Source organism: Vulpes lagopus, chromosome 10 (genome assembly GCF_018345385.1).
Source record: "Vulpes lagopus strain Blue_001 chromosome 10, ASM1834538v1, whole genome shotgun sequence".
Taxonomy (NCBI): Eukaryota; Metazoa; Chordata; class Mammalia; order Carnivora; family Canidae; genus Vulpes; species Vulpes lagopus.
In genome coordinates this window covers 67,981,713-68,001,872 of record NC_054833.1, presented here as the reverse complement: position 1 = coordinate 68,001,872, position 20,160 = coordinate 67,981,713, and the positions used below count along the sequence as shown (strand labels likewise).

The window sequence follows — 20,160 nt, the reverse complement described above, 5'->3', positions numbered from 1 at the left end:
GGGCTGGGCAGGGCTGGGCAGGGTTAGGCAGGGCTAGACTAGGCAGCGCAAGGCAGGGTTGGGTAGGGCTGGGCAGGGCTGGGCAAGGCTAGACTAGGCAGGTCTGGGCAGGGCAAGCTGAGCAGAGCAAGGCAAGGCAGGGCAGGGCTGGGCAGGGCTGGGCAGGGCTGCACAGACAAGGCTCCCATTAAACCTTCAGTACAAGACAGTTAATGTTATCCTAATGCTGTTGCCATGGCATTCTCCCCATTCAGAAAAGGCTGCCTCTAGCGTGGAGAAGGCTGGGGATGCCCTGAAGCCTGGACCCTGCCGGCAGTAATAGCACTCTCTCAGGCCTGGTTTTTCTGTGCCCCCACCCCCACCCCTACAGCCTGAAATCCCAGGCAGTCCTGCTGGGAGGAGCCTCACAATCCAGTGGCATGGTTTCTTGGCTGCTGCTGTCTACACTTTGATGTTAAATATAGTGACTTCAGAGCAGCCAGCACCAGAAGGCAAGAGAGGGCTGGCTTCAGCATTTTGTATTCAGCAACATCCTTTCGGTGAGAATGGAGGAAAAAAATGGCCAAATTATCTACCTCCCCAACAATCAAGGGTGTGGGTAGGAGCCCAGAGGCACTGACACAAAGGAAGAACATTCAGGGCAGCTCTATGCCAGGTGTAGGGGGAAGAAGCAAAGGGACTTTAGGTGGGCAGGAAGCTTATCTGATAATATGCACCAATAATGGGAGATGAGCCTTCTGGATTACTATACGCTAGTGAGGCAGGTTGGCATATACCAGTCAGGTGGAAAGAAAAATCAATCCTGACATTCTACACAGAGCCATTATTGTCTATTGCTTCAAATTCCTAACATGCTTTGTGAATGTTAATTGCAGCTGCTCCTCTTCCACTGGAGAGACAAGAGAATGAATTCCAAATACTCATTCCTATTTTATAGGATGTCCTTTTCTCCAACAGCTGTCCCTACTCTTCTGTCACCCCTCTTCAAAGGAAGATAACAGAACAAGAAGGTACACAAAGTATGTCTGCTTAGCCTGTAGACTTTGTGAGGCAGCTTTCCCTGTAACTTAAGGCAAAACAAAACAAAAACAAAAACACCTCATAGTCCCCATACCTTTTACTCAAGATTGGCAGAGCCTGAGATGTGCCATGCACTGCCTGTGCAGGTGGAGAGAGGGAGATGATTAAGACTCTACCTTAAGAGATCAGCATAATGGGAGAGGCAGATAGGCAGTTGGTTAAGAGATAGTCCAGCCTGAACAGTAACAGAGGAGAGCCACAGCTCTTTGGGGGGCTTGGATACCTGTGCCCTAGATACTGGTACACAGGAGCTCAGAGGAAATTAATGGCACCCCACATGCTTCTCTAAGCAGAACACAAAGGTGGGCAAGATATGCCAGGAAGAACCAGCCAGTGACTGTGTGAAATCCCAGAGAAAGCTCCTAAGCCTCTGTCTTTCACTCCCCAACTAGAGAAGCACCAAGGGAAGGCATGACGTAGAGTAGTGCTTCCCAAATTGGCTGCAGGTTAGAATCACCAGGAAGCTTTTTTTTTTTTAACATTTGTTTATTTAGAGGGGTGTACAGAGAGAGCAAGAGAGAGAAACCCAAGCAGACTCCACACTGAGCACAGAGCCCAACATGGGCTCAATGTCATCACCCTGAGATCATGACCTGAGCCAAACAGTTAAGAGTCAGACGCTTAACCAATTGCACCATCGAGCAGCCCTTCACCAGGAAGCTTTTTACAAGTATTCCTGCCTTTGAGCACCTGGGTGGCACAGTCAGTTAGGTATCATGATCCCAGAGTCCTAGGATTGAGGCCCATGTCAGGCTCCCTGCTTCTCCCTCCCTCTCCCTCTGCTGCTCACCCTGCTTGTGCTCTCTTACTGTTAAATAAATAACATCTTAAAAAAAAAAAAAAAGAAGCATTCCTGCCTTGGTCCCATCCCACACCTTCTGATCAGAACCTCTAGGGCACAGCGCCAGTTGCTGACGTGTTCTAATAGCTCCCCAGTGGCTCAACATACACCTAGGGTTGAGAACACAGAGGAAAGGAGTAACACAAGTGGACTGCATGGCTATGAAGTGCCGGACCCTGGGGACAAGTAGAAGGCAAGACAGTCCAGTTTCCGCCCTCATGAAGTTCCTGGCCCACAGGAAGACAGGGAATCAAGTAACCCTGGTTCCAGTCCTGGCTCGGCCTCTGTGATGCTGAGCTCTTAGGACTATTTTTGCCTGTTTCTTCTCTGAGCATTAGGTTTCCTGACAAATGAGCTATTGGGCCCAAATGATCTCTGATCCTCACCCTCCTCATCCCCCCAACCCCAACCCCACTCTGATGGCATGTTGGCCAATATATACTTTTCTTTTTTTGGCTTATTTCACTTGATATAACATTCTCAAGCCTTATCACGTTGTAGCATGTGTCAAAATTTCATTCCTTTTAAAGGCTGAATAATATTGCATTGCGTGTATATATCACATTTTGTTCATCTATTCACCTGTGGATGGATGCATGTTTGTTCACAACTTTTGGCTCCTGTGAATGCTGCTAAGAACATGGGTGTACAAAGATCTGTTTGAGTCCCTTCTATTTTTTTGGGTATATACCCAGAAGTGGAATTAATAGATCATATGGTAATGCCATGTTTAGCTTTTTAAAAACTGCCAAACTGTGTTCCACAGAGGCTGCATCATCTTACATTCTCATCAGCAAGAGATAAGGGTTCCAACTTCTCTACATCCTTGCCAATACCTGTTATTTTATATCTCAGCATGGTGCACTTCCTAATGATATGGTGACACTGAGCACCTTTTCACAGGTGCTCACAGGCCGTGTTTATTGGCCATCTATTTATCTTCTTATCTATTTATCTTCTTTGGATGAATGTCTATTCAAGTCGATTTTTGAATTAGGTAGTCTTGCTAAATCTGTTTATTGGTTCTGACAGGTTTTCTTTTCTCCCCATGAAATCTTCAGGGTTTTCTACATATAAGGGCATGTCATCTTATAATTGAATTCCAAAAGTTCTTTATATATTCTTTATATATATTCTTATATATTCCTTTATCAGATGTATATTTTACAAATCTTTTCTCCCATTCTGTATGTTATCCTTTCACTCTCTTGATAATGTCCTTTGATGCACAAAAGTTCTTAATTTTGATTAAGTACAATTTATTTTTTTCTTTTGTTGCCTATGCTTTTGGTGTGATAGCCAAGAAATCACTGCTAAATTCAATACCATGACACTTTTCCCCTGTGTTTTCTTCATTTTTTAAGAAAGATGTTATTTTTTTGTTTGTTTGTTTGTTTGTTTGAGAGAGACTGAGAGAGGGCACCAGTGGAAGGAGGGATAGGGAGAGAATCCTCAGACTCCCCTCTGAGCATGGGGCCCAACTCTGGGCTCAATCCCACAACATGAGATCTGGACCTGAGCAGAAACCAAGACTTGGATGCTTAATCGAGTGAGCCTCCCAGGAACCCCTCCCTGTGTTTTCTTCTAAGACTTTTAGAGTTTTATCTCTACCCTTAGGTCTTTGATCTATTTGAATTTTCCTATGGAATAAGGTAAAGGTCCAACTTCATTCTTGTGTGTGTGGGTATCCAATTATCCCAGCACCATCTGTTGAAAAGACTGTCCTTTCCCCAATGAAAGGTCTTGGCACCCTTGTTGAAAATCAATTGACCGTATGTAAGAGGGGTAATTTCTGGGCTTTCTATTCTGTTCCATTGGTCTGTATCTGTCCTTATGCCAGTACCATACTGTTCACTGTTCTGATTACTGTGAGTTTTTGAAATCAGGAAGTGTGAGTCCTCCAACTGCCTTTCCTCTTCAAGATTGTTTTAACTATCTGAAATCCCTTGAGATTCCATAGAATTTTAGGATAAATTTTTCTATTTCTCAAAAAAATGTTGGTGGATTTTGATTGAGGCTACATTGAATCTGTAGACCACTTTAGGTATTCCTGTCATCTTAAAAATATTAAGTCTTCTATCCATGAATATGGGATGTCTTTCTATTTATTTATGTCTTCTTTAATTTCTCTCGGCAATGTTTTCTAGTTTTCAGTGTACAAGACTTTTGCCTCTTTGGTAATTCCTAAAGATTTTATTCTTTTTGATGCTACTGTGAATGGAACTGTTTTCTTAATTTCCTTTCCAAATTGTTCATTGTATAGAAACAAATTATTTTTGACAGTTGATCTTGTACCCTTCTACTTCTGAATCTGTGTAAGATCTAACAGTTGGATTTTCTTCATGAAATCTTTAGGGTTTTCTACACATAAGGTCATGTCATCTACAGAGACAATATTGCTTTTTCCTTTACCATTTGGTGTTTTTTAAATTTTTATTTATTTTATTTTATTTAAATTTATTTATTTATTCATTCAGAGAGAGAGAGAGAGAGAGAGAGAGAGAGAGACACGCAGAGACACAGGCAGAGGGAGAAGCAGGCTCCATGCAGGAAACCCAATGCAGGACTTGATCCGGGGTCTCCAGGATCACGCCCTGGGCTGCAGGCGGTGCTAAACCGCCACACCACCGGGGCTGCCCAGTTTTTTTTTTAATTTTTAAAGTAGGTTTCCACACCCATCATGGAGCCTAATAAAGGGCTTAAACTCACAACCATGAGATCAAGACCTGATGGGATGCCTGGGTGGCTCAATGGTTGAGAGTTTGTCTTTGGCTCAGAGCACTATTCCAGGGTCCTGGGATCTAGTCCCAAATCAGGCTCCCCACAGAGAGCCAACTTCTCCCGTTGCTTGTGTGGGTGTCTCTCTCTCTCTGTGTCTCTCATGAATAATAAATAAAATCTTAAAAAAAAAAAAAAAAAAAAGACCTGAGCTGTGATCAGGGGCACGTGGGTGGCTCAATGGTTGAGCATCTGCCTTCGGCCCAGGTTGTGATCCCAGGGTCCTGGGATTGAGTCCCACATTGGGCTCCCTGCAGGGAGCCTGATTCTCCCTCTCCTATGTTTCTGCCTCTCTCTGTGTGTCTCTCATGAATAAATAAATAAAGTCTTAAAAAAAAAAAAAAAGCTGTCATCAAGAGTTAGATGCTTAACCAACTGAGCCACCCAGGTACCTCATTTGGATGCCTTTTATTACTTTTTCCTCTCTAATTGCTCTGGCTAGAACTTCCAGTACTATGTTGAAGAGAAGTGGTGAAAGCAGGCATCCTTGGGCTAACATACACTTTTACAAAATCTGATCATACACTGTTAAGAGCAAACATAGCTAAAGAGAAGACTCATTTGAGTCCTCACTGCACAGAAAGTAGGTTATCTGCTGGGGGGAGGGGTGTGTGAAAGGAGGAACTATATCAGGATTGAGAGGACTCAGAAAGCCAGGGGGCCTTGTATCTCTGCTTCCAGCTCCAAGGAAATCACCTTAGACTTCCCTGGTTGGAAAGCCTCACACCAGTCAACCTGCCCATGCTTAGCTCCAATCCAATATCCTCTCCAGAGACTCCTTCTATACCATCTCCAATTGATGCTCCGTGATAAGTTTTCCAGAACTTGAAGGCATGATCTATGCAAGGATTGAGCTTTCAAGATCATTCTAATGCTATTCTAGGAGTTTCTTCCAGGGGTGCCTAGCTGGCTCAGTCGGAGAAGCATGCAACTCTTGATCTTGGGGTCATGAGTTCAAGTCCCATACTGGGTATAAAGGTGACTTAAGGTGTAAATGAAACTCAAAAAAAAAAAAAAAAAGTTCCTTCCAATCTTATTGGCTTAATGAGCCATGAGTATATTCTTGGCTCCATATTTAAACCTAAAGCTGCATGAAAGCAGAACATCTTCAGTTCCTCAGGAGGGTCCAATCTTATGCTGATGAGGGTCTATTAGAAATAAGATGATGATGGTAACCCTTCACAGGCCCCTGGGTGATAGGCATCAGGCAGTCTAGGTTCCCTGCTGTCCCTGTGTTCTCCCTTTGGACGCAGAAGCAGGAGGAGAGGACATCATGGTGGAGAGTATGAACAGGGTCTAAACTCAGACTTTGGGGAGTCCTACTTCTGCCAATTACCATGTGACCCCAGGGCAGTAATTTGACCTGTCCAAGCCCTTCTGTCGTCTGTAAAATGTGATCATAATAACAGCCCTTTCCTCACACAGTTGTTGTGAGACTAAACTAAACCACACACAACAAAGCACTTGACAGAGCCTCTAATACAGAGTTACATTCCTCCACAGGCCATGATAATCGCTGTTACTTTTATTATGACTACAGCTCCTGTGAAAGAGTCTGCCAAGGCTCCCCTGGCTTTCCCTTCCTTCAGCATTCCTGTATCACCACTGCCACCTACAGGTGGCACAGCTATCCACAGGCTGTGCCCAGCCATTCCAGGGCCCTAGGATGGTGTAAAATATCTCCAGCCTTTCTGAGTCCAGGTTCCTAAGCCTGGAGAGAGCTCCATGTCCAGAAGCCACAAAGGGCTCCCATTCCAGAAGGAAGCCCCCAAACAGCTTGGCCCATTTAGCTTGGCTAAAGAAACAGCCACAGCACAATTTCCTGAGGAATCCAAATGTTAAAACTCCAAGGTGTTAGAAGATTCCCCATGAATTGCTCAAAATAGATGTCACATTTCCTGGACCTCTGGAGATGGGGTATGGGGGGTAGGGGATGCATAGGGGGCACAATGTTGCAGCTAGCTTCCCACTGACAGCTTCTTGCCCTCAAAGCTAGCATTGAACAACTGATCTCAAGTCTTCAAGGAACTAGCTCCCCTTTCTTTCACAATTAATTAATTAATTAATTAATTAATTAATTTTTCAAAAAATGGAGAAGCAGAAGGGAGAATGGAAACTGAACTCTGCCAAGCACAACCTTCTGTTTGGGTCAGGTCCCTTACATTACCTTCTATAACCCTCCCTTCCCCTTCCAGGCAGGTTATCCCCATTCTAATAGGTGAAGAATATGAAGCTGAGATTGGTGACTGGCCCAGCGGTACACAGCTGGCAGATAAAAGCACTGCCAACCACATGACCCCCATCTTCCTGGAAGACCTAGACTTGGACTCAGACCCATCCCCAAAAAGAGGATGGTGTGGCAAGGAAGACCCTGGCCTCAAGAGCAGCCAGGTCCAGAGTTCCTGGATGCTGACCCCTCTGACTCTATAGACAGGGCTGAAAGATCTGGGGTCAGAAGGCTAAAACACAGTGCTGACAAAAGGTCAAGTCAAATTAGTTGCTGGATCGGCTTTCTCCCTTGTTCTTCTTTTCTTTCCTTTTTTTAAGATTTTTAAATTTATTTATTCATGAGAGAGAGAGAGAGAGAGAGAGAGAGAGAGAGAGAGGCAGAAACACAGGCAGAGGGAGAAGCAGGCTCCATGCAGGGAGCCTGACATGGGACTCGATCCCTGGTCTCCAGGATCACATCCTGGGCTGAAGGCAGTGCCAAATCGCTGAGTCACTGGGGCTGCCCTTCTTCTCTTATTAATAAACTTTCAATACCGGCATAATTTTAGATGTACTGAAAAGTTGCAAAGATCATACAAAGGGTGCCCTTCTCTAGGTTTCTGCTCACGTTCACATCTTACATAACCACTGTTCATTTGTCAAAACTAAAAAAATTACCATTGGTGCAGAACTGTGAACTAAACTCCAGCCTTGACTCGGATTTCTCCAGTTTCTCCACTCACGCCCCTTCTTATCCACGATCCAGCTTAGAATACCACACTGCCTTTAGTTGACCCTCTTTTTAGTCTTCTGTTTTCTTTAAAGACCAACAGATTCACCAAATCACGCACTTACTCTCCTGTCTGGAAAGCTCAATTCCAAAGGGCAGCTCTGTATGAGCCACAATTCCACACCCTGGCCTAATTAGGACACCACATCCTCCCACTCCCCAAACAAAGGAGTCCTTCAGGCCAGCCAAGCAACAGAGAAAATAGAAGCTTGTTAGCCACACAGGCCCGGGGCTCCTGATCCAAGTTCTTTTTTAACTGGAATTCCCTTGAGAGTGATCCACAGATTTAAAATGCATTTGGGGTGTGTTCTCTAGAAGCAGAGCCACTAGTGTGATGTATTCTCTTCTTTGTACTTACTGGAATATTTTCCGTGTGGAGTAAATGAGTGTGCAAGAGAGGAGCTGGGGGGAAGACATGGATTTAGGGCTGGGATGGCACTGGGCAGCTGGGGGATGAGAGGTTTCTGCAGGGGCCAGGCCCAGGCCAGGAGGAGAGTGTGGCAGTGGGTCCGGCCTGGCCAGCCCAGCTGGCTGCTCTCTACCAGCCAGGCAGGTGGGCCAGTCCACTGGGCAGATAAAAGGGCCCCAGGGAGCTGCTGCTCAGGTTAGAGCTGCCTTAAAGCAGAGCTGATATGTTGCCAATCTCTTCTTCCCCAGACTGCCTCTAAGGGGGCTGTTCATCTTGCCCATGTGCACTGTACGAGCAGAGGCATATGTGCAAATTTCACCATGTGCTGCCCAGGCCCGGGCCCTTGCTCTAGCTACTCCTGATTACAGAGATGTACATACTCAGGAGAGATTGCATGCCAGTCCTTGGGGAGTGGGAACGTGCAAGGCCATCCAAAGGCTTCCCCAGTTTAAGTCAAATAATTGAGAGGCCTCTCTGTGCCAGAGGCTGTGGTACAGTGGGACAGAAAAATAAGCAAGATGGAGCCCCTGCCTTTAAGGAGCTCACCAGGCAGGAGACCTGAAAACAAGCAGCCAGTACACAATATGATGTGATGAGTGTTTTAATGGAGGGGAGGCGGGGCGAGGAGAAAGACTGATGGGCAAGATGATGGAGGAATAGCTAATCATGCTAGAGAAGGGGGAGGAAGGCTCTGTGAAGGCTAGGGAAAAGACCCAGCAAAATGAAAGCAGAGTTTTGGAGGAGGAGAAGGGATCCTTGCAGCACCAGTGGGCAGTGCAGAGATGGGTCGGCCTGCCAAGGCCATGATGGAAAAGGCTGGGATGTGGTGAAGGGAAGCAGGGAGAGGAGACCAGCTGGGAGAGCCCTTTCATTTTCTGTAAGGAGCCTGGGCTTTCTGCAGGAGGCAATGGACAGGGCTTTTCAACAGAAGAGACAAGAATATTTGCGTTTGACACAGATCACTCTGATAACAGCGTGGGGGCTGTACTGGAGCGGAGAGACTACAGGCAGGAAGCAGGGCCAAGGCACCAGACCTGCTCCGTTGGAGAAGGGAGAACAGGACAGCCTCTGGTCAAGGGCATGGTCATGAATTTGATGTTCTAGGGGTCAGTCCTGGCTTATTTGATTGGGGGCAAGTTCCTTAAACTCTGTGAACTATACCTTAGTCATCCATGAAATGGGCCAAACAGCTGTTCCTCCTCAACAGGATGGTCACAAAGATTAAAGGAACAAATGATGTAAAACATGAGATAGGGGACCTGGCACACAGTGAGCGTGTGAAAATATAAACTACAGTTTAGTTTTTAACACGTGCCTTAAGTGGACTAGACCTTGGGGAGGGCAGAAAGAGGGAGTGTCACTGTCTCCCAGGCTTTTACAGCAGCCTTCAGGCAGACAGTGAGGAGACCACCCTAAGTCCCTCCCAGAGGGAGCATGAAAGGGTTCCATTCTGTTGGCAAGGCACCAATCAGCCTAGGAGACCAGCCAGAGACCACAGGCATCACCCTGAGCCAAGCTAAAAAGCTGCCTCAAAGAGCGATTACAAAATTCCAAGCCGGGAGAAAGACTCCCCAAAGTTCCCCCAGGCTCACACCTGCTGTGCTCAGTAAAGCCTGAGTGCTTTGACTAACTCCTGCAAAGAGCTGTCCTTCAGAACTAGGTAAAGAGAAACACTCTCCTGGCCACCATCATAGCATTTGTAGTATTCAAAGGCATTTGTGGGGAGCAGTCAAAAGCAACCCATCAGAGTAAGGCTCAACTATTAGCTGATTTTCCCATCCGGAGGCCTCATCTTAGGAGGAAGAGCAACTACTAAAAAAAATAACCATGGTAAAACAGTAAAGTTAAATTCTTACTAAAAAATTAACACATTTTTAAAAGAATAATACCCACTGCTGGGAAGGCTGATGTGAAACCAGAACATCACAATATTGAAGGTAGCATACATCTAAGACCTCTTTGTAGAAACAACTTGGGCCACAGATATCAAAGGATATGCTGTAAAGGTTCTTACCTTTGACCTAATAATCTCTTTAGGACCCTGCTGCTTAAAGAAACATTTCAAAGAAAACAGCTACACAGCCCAGCAATTCCCCTCATAGATATACATACCCAAGAGACATGAAAATTATAATTAACACAAAAACTTGCACATGAACATTCATAGCAGGGTTATTCTAGCAGCCAAATAGTTGGAACCACCCAAACGGTGGATATCACTCAATGTGGTATGGTACATCCATACGATGGAATAGTATTTGGCAATACCAAAGAATGAAATTCTGATATGTTCTCCAACACAGATGAACTTTGAAACCACTATGCCAAGTGAAAGAAGCCAAACACAGGAGGACAAATACTGTATGACTTCACTTATGCAAGATATCTAGAGTTGTCAAATTCATAGAGACAGAAAACAGGGGTGGTCGCCAGCAGGGAGTGGAATGGGGAGTTAGTGTTGAATGGGGACAGGGTTTCAGTTTGCCAAGATGAGAAAGTTCAGGACATGGATGGTGGAAGCATCTGTACAATGATATGAATGTACTTAGCATCTCTGAAGTATACACTTGAAAATGGTTAAAATAGTAAATTTTATGCTATATATATTTTATCACAATATTTTTAACGGGAAAAAAGAGCACCGGTTGTATGATTCCATCTATACAAAATGTCCAAAAGAGGCAAATCTATACAGACAGGAAGTAGATCAGCAGTTGCTTAAGGTCGAGGGAGATGAGACGTGATCACTAATGGGCATGGGATGATGAAAATGTTCTAAAATTGGTAGTAGTGATGGCTGCACAACTCTGCAAATACACTAAACACCATTGATTTGTACACTTTAAATGGGTGAATTGCACGGTATGCAAATTATATCTCACAAAAGCTGCTGAAAAAGAGGGAAAAGCTACACACAGGAGCACGTTCAATATAATATTATTTAAAGTTCACAAAACTTCTCAAATATGATATGGCAAAATGATGGCTAAGTAAATTATGGTATGTTTATCAACTCAAATGAATATTACACAGCCATTATTAATATAGAAACATATTGTGAGGCATAAAGAAACCAAGACACAAAATTGTTTTTTTTTTTTAAAGGATGCACACAGATAATGCCTGGAAGAGAAACAGAAAAAAAATGAAAATAATCAGTGTTCAGTTGAGGCATTTGGCATAGAGGCAAATCTTTAAAAATTTTTTCTGTTGTTACTGTTTTATTTTTTTTATTTTTATTTTTTTGTTACTGTTTTATACACAGATAATAAGGATATCGTATTGCAACAGACTAAGAAATAAAATGGCAAACTCGTAACCAAAACTAAAATCCAGCTATTTGAATTCTTCCATCAGAAAGAGCCAGGCACCAGGCATAAGGCTGTCCTGAACAGAAGTAAGCCTTTTTTATTGACTCTAAAGACTATTTTCCCTGTGAATAAAAGCCCTCTTACCCCAGGATCTTCCAAAAGACATTTTCATCCTGACCAGGCCTCCCTATTAATATGAACTCCCCTCACCCTCCAGTGGGTTACTCATGATTTGCTTTTTCACCACCTGGTAGGGGCCCCAGCTAGTCAAGAAGGAGCAAACCAACAGCCAATCTGGGCTGGCATGGGGCATTGGGGGGGTGGGGGATGCAGACATAGTATATACATGTGATTAGCATTCCAAAGACAAATACAACAGGGTTCTGAATCATCTGGGAAATTGCTCCTATCCATCAACATACAAAAATCAGGAATATCAACAGTGAGAACAAACAGGGAGATTACATTTAAATGTAACCATATTTAAATATGAAGAAGAGACCAGACACAGCATGTATTCCTACTTGTACAATATTCAGAGCTAAGAGACTTATCACACACAGGTTGTATAACTTATTAATGACGTGACTTTAAACAGTGGTTCTAACTGGGTCACCTTGAATAATACCAAACAAAGCTTGCCAAGGGAAACATGCAAATAAGATGATCATGTGGGGAATCCAGCAGGGAATGAGCATTTTCCTAGCATCTTGGAATTTTTATTATAGAAAAAGAAACATAGTATCTATCTGGCTTCCTCAGCACTGAAGACACAGCATGATGGCACTTCATTCTTCAATAGAGGGGGGTCCAAAGGGAGAAATGAACCTGACTTTCCCCACACATCACACCAAGGCAAGCTGGTATAGGGACATAGTGGCAGTCACATTTACTCAAGAAAGCCTGAGCAATGGGTGCATAGTACCCACCACCCCATGCAGCACAAATCACACCACACAAGTCCCAGAGGCCCTGGAAAGAGGCCTCACTATCTCCCTCCCTCTCTGAGGCCAGGACCTGCAAGCACAGCACCCTTTTCCCTGAAGAAATTCCAACCTCGGAATGTCAGGGCAAGTGAAACCTTCCTAGAGTGCACACTGGTGCAAACCACTATTTGGCTTCTTGAGAATGGCCAAATAACGGTGGGAATCCTAAATTTTCAGTTGATGACTAGATATTTTACGATATTAAGAATTTTGGTTAATTTTTCTAGATGTGATAATGAAACTGTGGTGATACTTTTAAAAGATGCCTTATCCTTTAGGAATACACATGTAGGCATTTATAGGTGAAATTATATGATGTCCGGGGTTCACCGCAAGATAATCCAGGAAAGGAGATGGGATGGGGGGAGGCCGGTATGGATGACCTGAAACATCCGTGGGTTGGTAATTGTTGAAATTTGCTGATAAATACATGCAAATCATCCTAACGGTCTCTTTTTGTACATGGTGGAACTCTTCTATAATAGAAAGAAAAAATATTCAGTAGGAAAGGCATAAAACCATTCATAATTTTGACCCAGCAATACCCCCCTAAGGAAATAAGTAAGGGGGAAGGAGAGCTGATTCTGCAAAGTTGCCTAATTGCGGAAAAACTCTGTTACTCCCAACAAATGAGAGGATGGCTGAGCAACGAGGGTATATCAATAAGGCAAAAATGCTACATGGCTTTTTAAGATGATAAATACTTTGGCCTAGTCGCTAAGTGGAAATCGGTATAGGAATGCTAAGTGAAAAACAAGGCAGCATAACGTATTATGTGCATACTAATCACCACAAGGTAAAATGCGTGCTCGCATAATGGAAAGGGTCCAAAGAGAACACAGGAGGCTCCCTCCTTTCTTTAACTTCCAGTTTCCCTGCCTCCTCTCTCCCAGGCCCCGACATACACACACACACACGCATGCACGCACACCAGCTGAATTAATTGTGCTCTTCTGGGACCTGCGGTCCTCGCTTGCTGACTCTCCTCCAGCCCCTATCACCATGTAGTGACTCCTTCTGGACCTGCCTTCCCCAATAGACCTGGAATTCTAACAGCACACAGTAGGTAGTCAATAAGTGCTTGTCCATCACGATAGAATATCTATCACTGCCCTCTGTGTCTTAGGCTTTGTTTTGTTTTTCTACAGAGCTATTCATACCCCCAACAACCCCTTCAGGAAAGGCATTCCTCAATGACTACCAGAGAACAAAGCTTCCATTTCTGATTCACAAAGTGCTTCTGCAATTGTGGGCTTGTGGAGAGAGGGGAGGCAAAACAAAATCAAGTGACTTCCGGTCTGGAGCCTCGCTGGACTACAGAGAAAAGCCTCATTTTGTTTTGCAAGGCCGCCAGGAGTCTCATTGGTGTGGTTCCTAATACCAAGTCCGGAGAGACTCCCCAAGTACAGCTTGGGAGAACAGGCCTTTCCTCGGCCATTTGAAAGGGGACTACTACGTGGCTGCTCTCGGTAGCTGGCACAGCAGCAAAGGGCAAGAGCAAGAGCACAGCCGGGAAACATAAAAGCCGCGGCCCACTCAGCAGCCCCAGGCTGGGAGGATGAGAACTGCCCACCCGGGCTGGAGATGGCACTTGAGTTGAAAGGGCTCCGCAGGCGGTTGCCCGGCCAGCCCCACGACCTTCCAGGGCTGGCTCCCACCCAGTCGGAGTATTTCTCCATCCCTTCTGCTCAGAGCTGCTTTGAGCAGAAGGCTCTGGAGGAAATAGTTTGATGTGGATATTCAAAAACATTGAGAAGAAATCCATAGAAGGTCATTTTTCATAGCAGTGGTTCTTGACTCTTTTTGGATAAAAAGTTAGAGGAAGAATATATTCCCTCTGAGAATCCGGTAAGACCTTTCCAGAAAAAGTGCACACACATACACAATTCTGCACAACGGGCTGGACCAGGTCGGATGCTTAGAGTGTCTCAGGAGCTTTAGCAGCTGCTGTTAATAAGAATGCTTTAGAAAGCTAACTACCACATGAATTTCCACAACAGCAAGGTGGCTATGATGTGTGAGGGGCCTTTAGAAAGCTGGATGGAGTGAGCAGCTGTCTGGGAGGGCCCTGTGGCTTCATGAAGAACACCAGGAGAGATACCCAGAGCCCATGCCTGGGCACACAGAGTAAGGTGACATATAGCTAAGACCCTCCACGCTGGATCTTCAGAAATGAGACTGCACAGCCTGACATCCTCAAGGCCTGTGGACCATGAGACAGCCTCTTTTTATTGGACTGGGGTGCTGATACTCTTACTCATTGTTCAGTGTCATTTTACTGAGGGTTTCTTAAATGCTCCAGAAAGTGGGGTACAGAGAATTGCCAACACACAACTCTAATTCATTCTCCTAATTCCAGCCAAAAAAATTGGCCCAGGTGGTCTGGGGAATGACCAGGCCAGTAGTCATGAGACTGCTGTGAACATGCAAGAAAAGGTGGTCCAGGCATATGACTTCAAACTTGGCAAGGGCCAGGAGGGCTGGGGAGAGCTGCCATAGCAGACATATACCTGGCAGGCCCCTCTTGACACTCTGAGGCCCCTCTGGGCTCCTAGGGTTCCCAGGGACTAATTATATCCGCTGTCCCTAACCTTAATCCTTCCCAGCAGCAGCTCATCAATATGCCACAAAAGTTTTCATCGCTCAGTGTCCTGTTCCAGCTCTTATGACAATGCAATGAGTCAATTTGCTTTCTTCTTACTTAGTATTAAAATATATATATATTTATATTTATTTTTTTTTAAGATTTTATTTATTTATTCATGATAGACATAGGGAGAGAGGCAGAGACACAGGCAGAGGGAGAAGCAGGCTCCATGCAGGGAGCCCAACGTACAACTGGATCCCAGGTCTCCAGGATCACGCCCTGGGGCCAAAGGCAGGTGCTGAACCACTGAGCCACCCAGGGATCCCAGTATTAAAATATATTTAAAGAATATATCCTGCCTACTTCCAAAAGGAATTTAAGGTAATTTTTAATAATAATTTATACCCAGGGCAAAAAAATAAAAGATTAGAAATCACTTGGAATAAAAAAATGAATTTTTTACCAAGCACTGGAGAAATGAGGCAATTAGACAGTAAATCAGGGCTCGGCTTCCTGGTAGCCTAGGCAAAAAGGGAAAGTCAAATAGTTCCACAGTCTTTGCTCTAATTAAAGGCAGACTAGCAGACATTCCACTAGGGAAGATGGTAACTGTTTTTGCTGATACTAAGTTCTGAGATGAAATTATTGCAGTCATCCTTATATGAAGGAATAATGAAGAGCAGAATACCAATTGTCTTCAACAACAGTTTTACATAAAATACAAAATGTGGGGGTCTGCCGCGGAAACAAGATGACAAAGGGGATGTCATCGTTCGGAAAGCGTCGCAATAAGACGTACACGTTGTGCCACCGCTGTGGCTCTAAGGCCTACCACCTTCAGAAGTCCACCTGCGGCAAGTGTGGCTACCCTGCCAAGTGGAAGAGAAAGTATAACTGGAGTGTCAAGGCTAAAAGACGGAATAACACTGGGACCGGTAGAATGAGGCACCTAAAAATTGTATACCGCAGATTCAGGCATGGATTCCGCGAAGGAACAACACCTAAGTCCAAGAGGACAGCTGTTGCAGCATCCAGTTCATCTTAAGGATTTCAACGATTAGTCAAAATAAACGTTCTGGTTTTAAAAAAAATAAAATAAAAAATAAAATAAAATACAAAATGTTCTTCCGATAACTTAAGTCTGGTGCTGAGTACCCTTCATAATCTGTGACTTTCCCAGCTTCATCTCCTCCCATCCCCACAAGGAACTATCCATTTAAATCCAATAGGCTTCTCATTCCCAGAACACATCCAACATTCTTCTTACTTTTACTCACCCTAAACTCTTGTGTTTGTTTTTTTCTAAATAGGCTCCGTGCCCAATATGGGGCTTGGACTCAGAACCATGAGATCAAGAGTCGCATGCTCTATTGATTGAGCCAGCCAAGCGCTCTTACCCTAAACTCTTTAGATCCTGCCTCTTGTGCAAAGATTTCCCCCATTCTCTCCATCAACTACGTCTCCTATCACACTTTCCCCACCCTGCTACCACAGCAGGGTGGAGCACCATAGGAGGAGACACAAAGGTGTGGGCTTGGAGGGCAGGGTCTTTGTGGAGTCAGGTTGATCTGAACTCAAATCTGACGCTATTTATTGGCTGTGACCGTGCGCAAGTAACTAGCCCTCTCTGAGCCTCAGTTTCCAAGTCTATAGAACAGAAATACTGACACCTACAGCTGACAAAGCTTTGTATGAACTAAATGAACACCTATAAAGGCCTGCATAGGACCTGGCACACAGCAGCCCTCAGGATGAGGAGGGGTGGCCATGGCTGCTTTTGTAGAGACTCGGGTTTCTGTCTTCTTTCCAGCATTAGGAGAGGAGATCCTTGAAGGCAACATAGAGAAGCATCTCCCCAAATGTCTTCCACATAAAAGGACCTCAATAACTGTTTTTTTGGAAGTCTGTTTAGAATTACATCAGAGATCCTGATACGCAGTGGACTGGCGCCAGACTCAGGTCCAAACAAACACAAAGCTCCTAACTCCTAGGACACACCTTATCCACGCAATGCTGCCAGACCCGTGAGGGTCTCAAGCACTCTGACCTCCTAATGCCCACAGCGAAAACCCTCTTCTCCATCAGAAAGTCATTCTTATCATACAGGTTTCCAAATGCAAATCCCATTATTACAACCTGAAGTGGCCGCCTTATCCAAAGATCCTATTTGAGGAAAGCTGCTGTGTATTTAATTGTTATGAATGTATAGCGCTGACCAATGCTTTGATGAACTAGAGATAAAATCTATCAGCCCTTGATGGCTAATTTGGTATAACATGAATACTGTGAGTTCTAATAACTCACAGGAGACTACTCTAGCACTTATAAGCTATATGTCTTCCACACTCATAAAACAACCATAATTACCTTTCATGGGTGAGATGTTCTAGTAATTCCTAAGTGACTTAACCCTAGAAAGTCTATGGAAAAAGCGAATTCTAAGAATTTTGTTTCCAAAGCAGAAGATAAGACCAAGAACATGTGGGTCCACTTCTTAACAAACATGCCAGAAACCAGACATCCTGGGGTTATATACACTGCAGTAATGCTGTCTCTTGACAGCAAACAGTATAGAACTGTGTCAAAAACGACTCTGATTTTTCTTTCTTTTTCTTTTTTTTTTTGTATTTATTTATGATAGTCACAGAGAGAGAGAGAGAGAGAGAGAGGCAGAGACACAGGCAGAGGGAGAAGCAGGCTCCATGCACCGGGAGCCCGACGTGGGATTCGATCCCGGGTCTCCAGGATCGCGCCTCGGGCCAAAGGCAGGCGCTAAACCCCTGCGCCACCCAGGGATCCCGACTCTGAATTTTCTATTTTGGAAGTTCCTTTCAGAAGCAGTGTGGCTCTGCTGTGGGGGCAAAACCAGGCCTCCCTGGAGCGGGCAAGGGTGGAAGGGCAGGGGGCACACTTCGGAACCAGACAGACCTGTATGTAAAGTTTACTTAAAAATATTGGGATCACTGGGACACCTGGATGGCTCAGCAGTTGAGTATCTGCGTTCAGCTCAGAGTGTGATCCCGGGGTCCCAGGATTGAGGCCCACATCAGGCTTCCTTCAAGGAGCCTGCTTCTCCCTCTGCCTGTGTCTCTGCTTCTCTCTATCTCTCATGAATAAATAAATAATATCTTTTAAAAAAATATTGGGATGGGGGCGTCTGGGTGGCTCAGTTAAGCATCTGCCTTTGGCTCAGGTCATCATCCCAGGTCCTGGGATCAGGGTCCCTGCTGAGAGTGAGGAGCTTCTCCCCCTTCCCTCTCCCTCTACACCCTGCTTGTGCTCTGTCTCTCTCACGCTCTCTCTCAAATAAATAAAATCTTTAAAAAATATAGTGGGATGGGGCACCTGGGTGACACAATCAAAGCAGACTCTTGGTTTCAGCTCAGGTCATGATCTTAGGGTCTTGGGAACCAGCCTTGCATCAGGCTCTGTGATCAGAATGTCAAGATTCTCTCTCCCTCCCTCAGCCCCCCCGCTCATTCTTGCTCTCAAATAAATAAATCTTAAAAAAAAAAAAAAAAATTAGGATAAGTTGTTTAACCTTTTTGGGCTTCAGTGCTCTCACATATAAAATGGGGATAACAGTATTAATGAATGCAGAAATGATTCTCACATTGTATTGTACATCAGAATCACTTGGAGAGTTTGCTAAAAATACAGATACGTGAGTCCCATCCCCAAAGATTCTGTTTCGGTGCGTCTGATGTGGGGCCCAGAAATCTGTGGGGATTTAAATTATTTTTCATTTTTAATTACACAATATGTAAATACATTTCCCCCTTGTAAAATATTAAAACATTACCTTATCAGTTATGATTGCATTCAGCTGCAAGCAATTAAAAAAACTAACAGTCGCTTAAACAGATGGGGGGTTATTTTTCTCATGGAACAAGAAGAAATCTAGAAGCAGGCAGTACAGAGCTGGAGCAGCCACTCGAGGATTACACGAAAGACCTGGGATCTTTTTGTTTTCTTGCTCTGCATCCCTGGCCTGGGGCTTCCACGCTTATAAATGTGAGACAGAGGCAGAAGACACAAGGGCCAAGGGCTTTGCCATTTTATCTTTGAAGGAGCACTCTCCCTAGGAGCTTCTGCCTCTACCTCATAGGCCAGAACTCTGGCCATTCTTAGCTGTCAGGGAGACTGGCTAAGAGAATGTTTTAGCTAGGCACACTGCCACCCCAAACAAAATCAAGCTTCTGTCAGTAAAGAAGTTAGGCATGGGTGTTAGATAGGAAATGAGTGGTGTCTACTATGATTTATAATACATAGGTCCACGTCCCTTTGACCCCGTTTCCCATTGTCCCAGTGTCAAACAAACAACCACTCATCCTTTTTCCTCCCCCAAAAAGTCACCCAGAGAAACCTAATCTCATTTGTTACAGCCACATCTCAAGTTTGGCTTTGCTCAGCATACAGCACTAGGGTGTGGTGCTTGTCGTAAAAATCAAATCCAGGGGCGTCTGGGTGGCTCAGTGGGTTAAGTGTCAGATTCTTGATTTTGGCCCAGGTCATGATATAGGATTGAGCACCACATTGAGCTCCGTGCTTAGCACAGAGTTGGCTTAAGATTCTTTCCCTCTCCCTCTGCCACTCATGCACTCTCCCTTGCTCAACTCTCAAGTAAATAAATAAATCTTAAAAAAAAAAAAAAAGTATACAGCTATGCAAAAGAAGAAAAGCCTGGAAAGCTAGTTCTAATTGGTAAGAGCAGGGAACACCTTATTGGTGAGAGTAATTACGTTTTTATTCCGTTTGGCACTTTGTGGGGGTGGGATAGTAACTTTCCAAAAATTTCTACAGACATTTATTTTTTCATAACCAGATTTATGACTTTTTAAAAGACTTTATTTATTTATTTATTTGAGAGAGAGCATGAGCGAGGGGAGAGGCAGATGGAGAGGAAGAGGTAGAGGTAGACTTCCCTGCTGATCAGGTAGCCCAACGTGGGATCATGACCTGAGCAGACACCAAACTGAGCCACACAGGTGCCCCCAGATTTATGATTTTTATTTTATTTATTTTTTTAAAAAGATTTTATTTATTTATTCATGAGAGACACAGAGAAAGAGAGAGGCAGAGACACAGGCAGAGGGAGAAGCAGGCTCCTCGTAGGGAGCCCAATGTGAGACTCGAACCCAGAGCTCTCAGATCACACCTTGAGCTGAAG

The 20,160-nt window shown here is 44.4% G+C and overlaps 2 protein-coding genes across 8 annotated transcripts in view; one reads left to right on the top strand and one right to left on the bottom strand.

The window, feature by feature from the left end:
* The window catches only part of TOM1L2 (target of myb1 like 2 membrane trafficking protein), a 118,952-nt gene that overhangs the window by 62,149 nt on the left and 36,643 nt on the right, over positions 1-20,160 (bottom strand). The gene's annotated exons all lie outside the window — the stretch shown is intronic.
* On the top strand, positions 15,565-17,088 carry LOC121500526 (60S ribosomal protein L37-like). The gene has a single exon (XM_041772279.1). It carries the CDS (start codon positions 15,742-15,744, stop codon positions 16,033-16,035), a length of 294 nt encoding a protein of 97 aa, XP_041628213.1. The 5' UTR covers positions 15,565-15,741; the 3' UTR covers positions 16,036-17,088.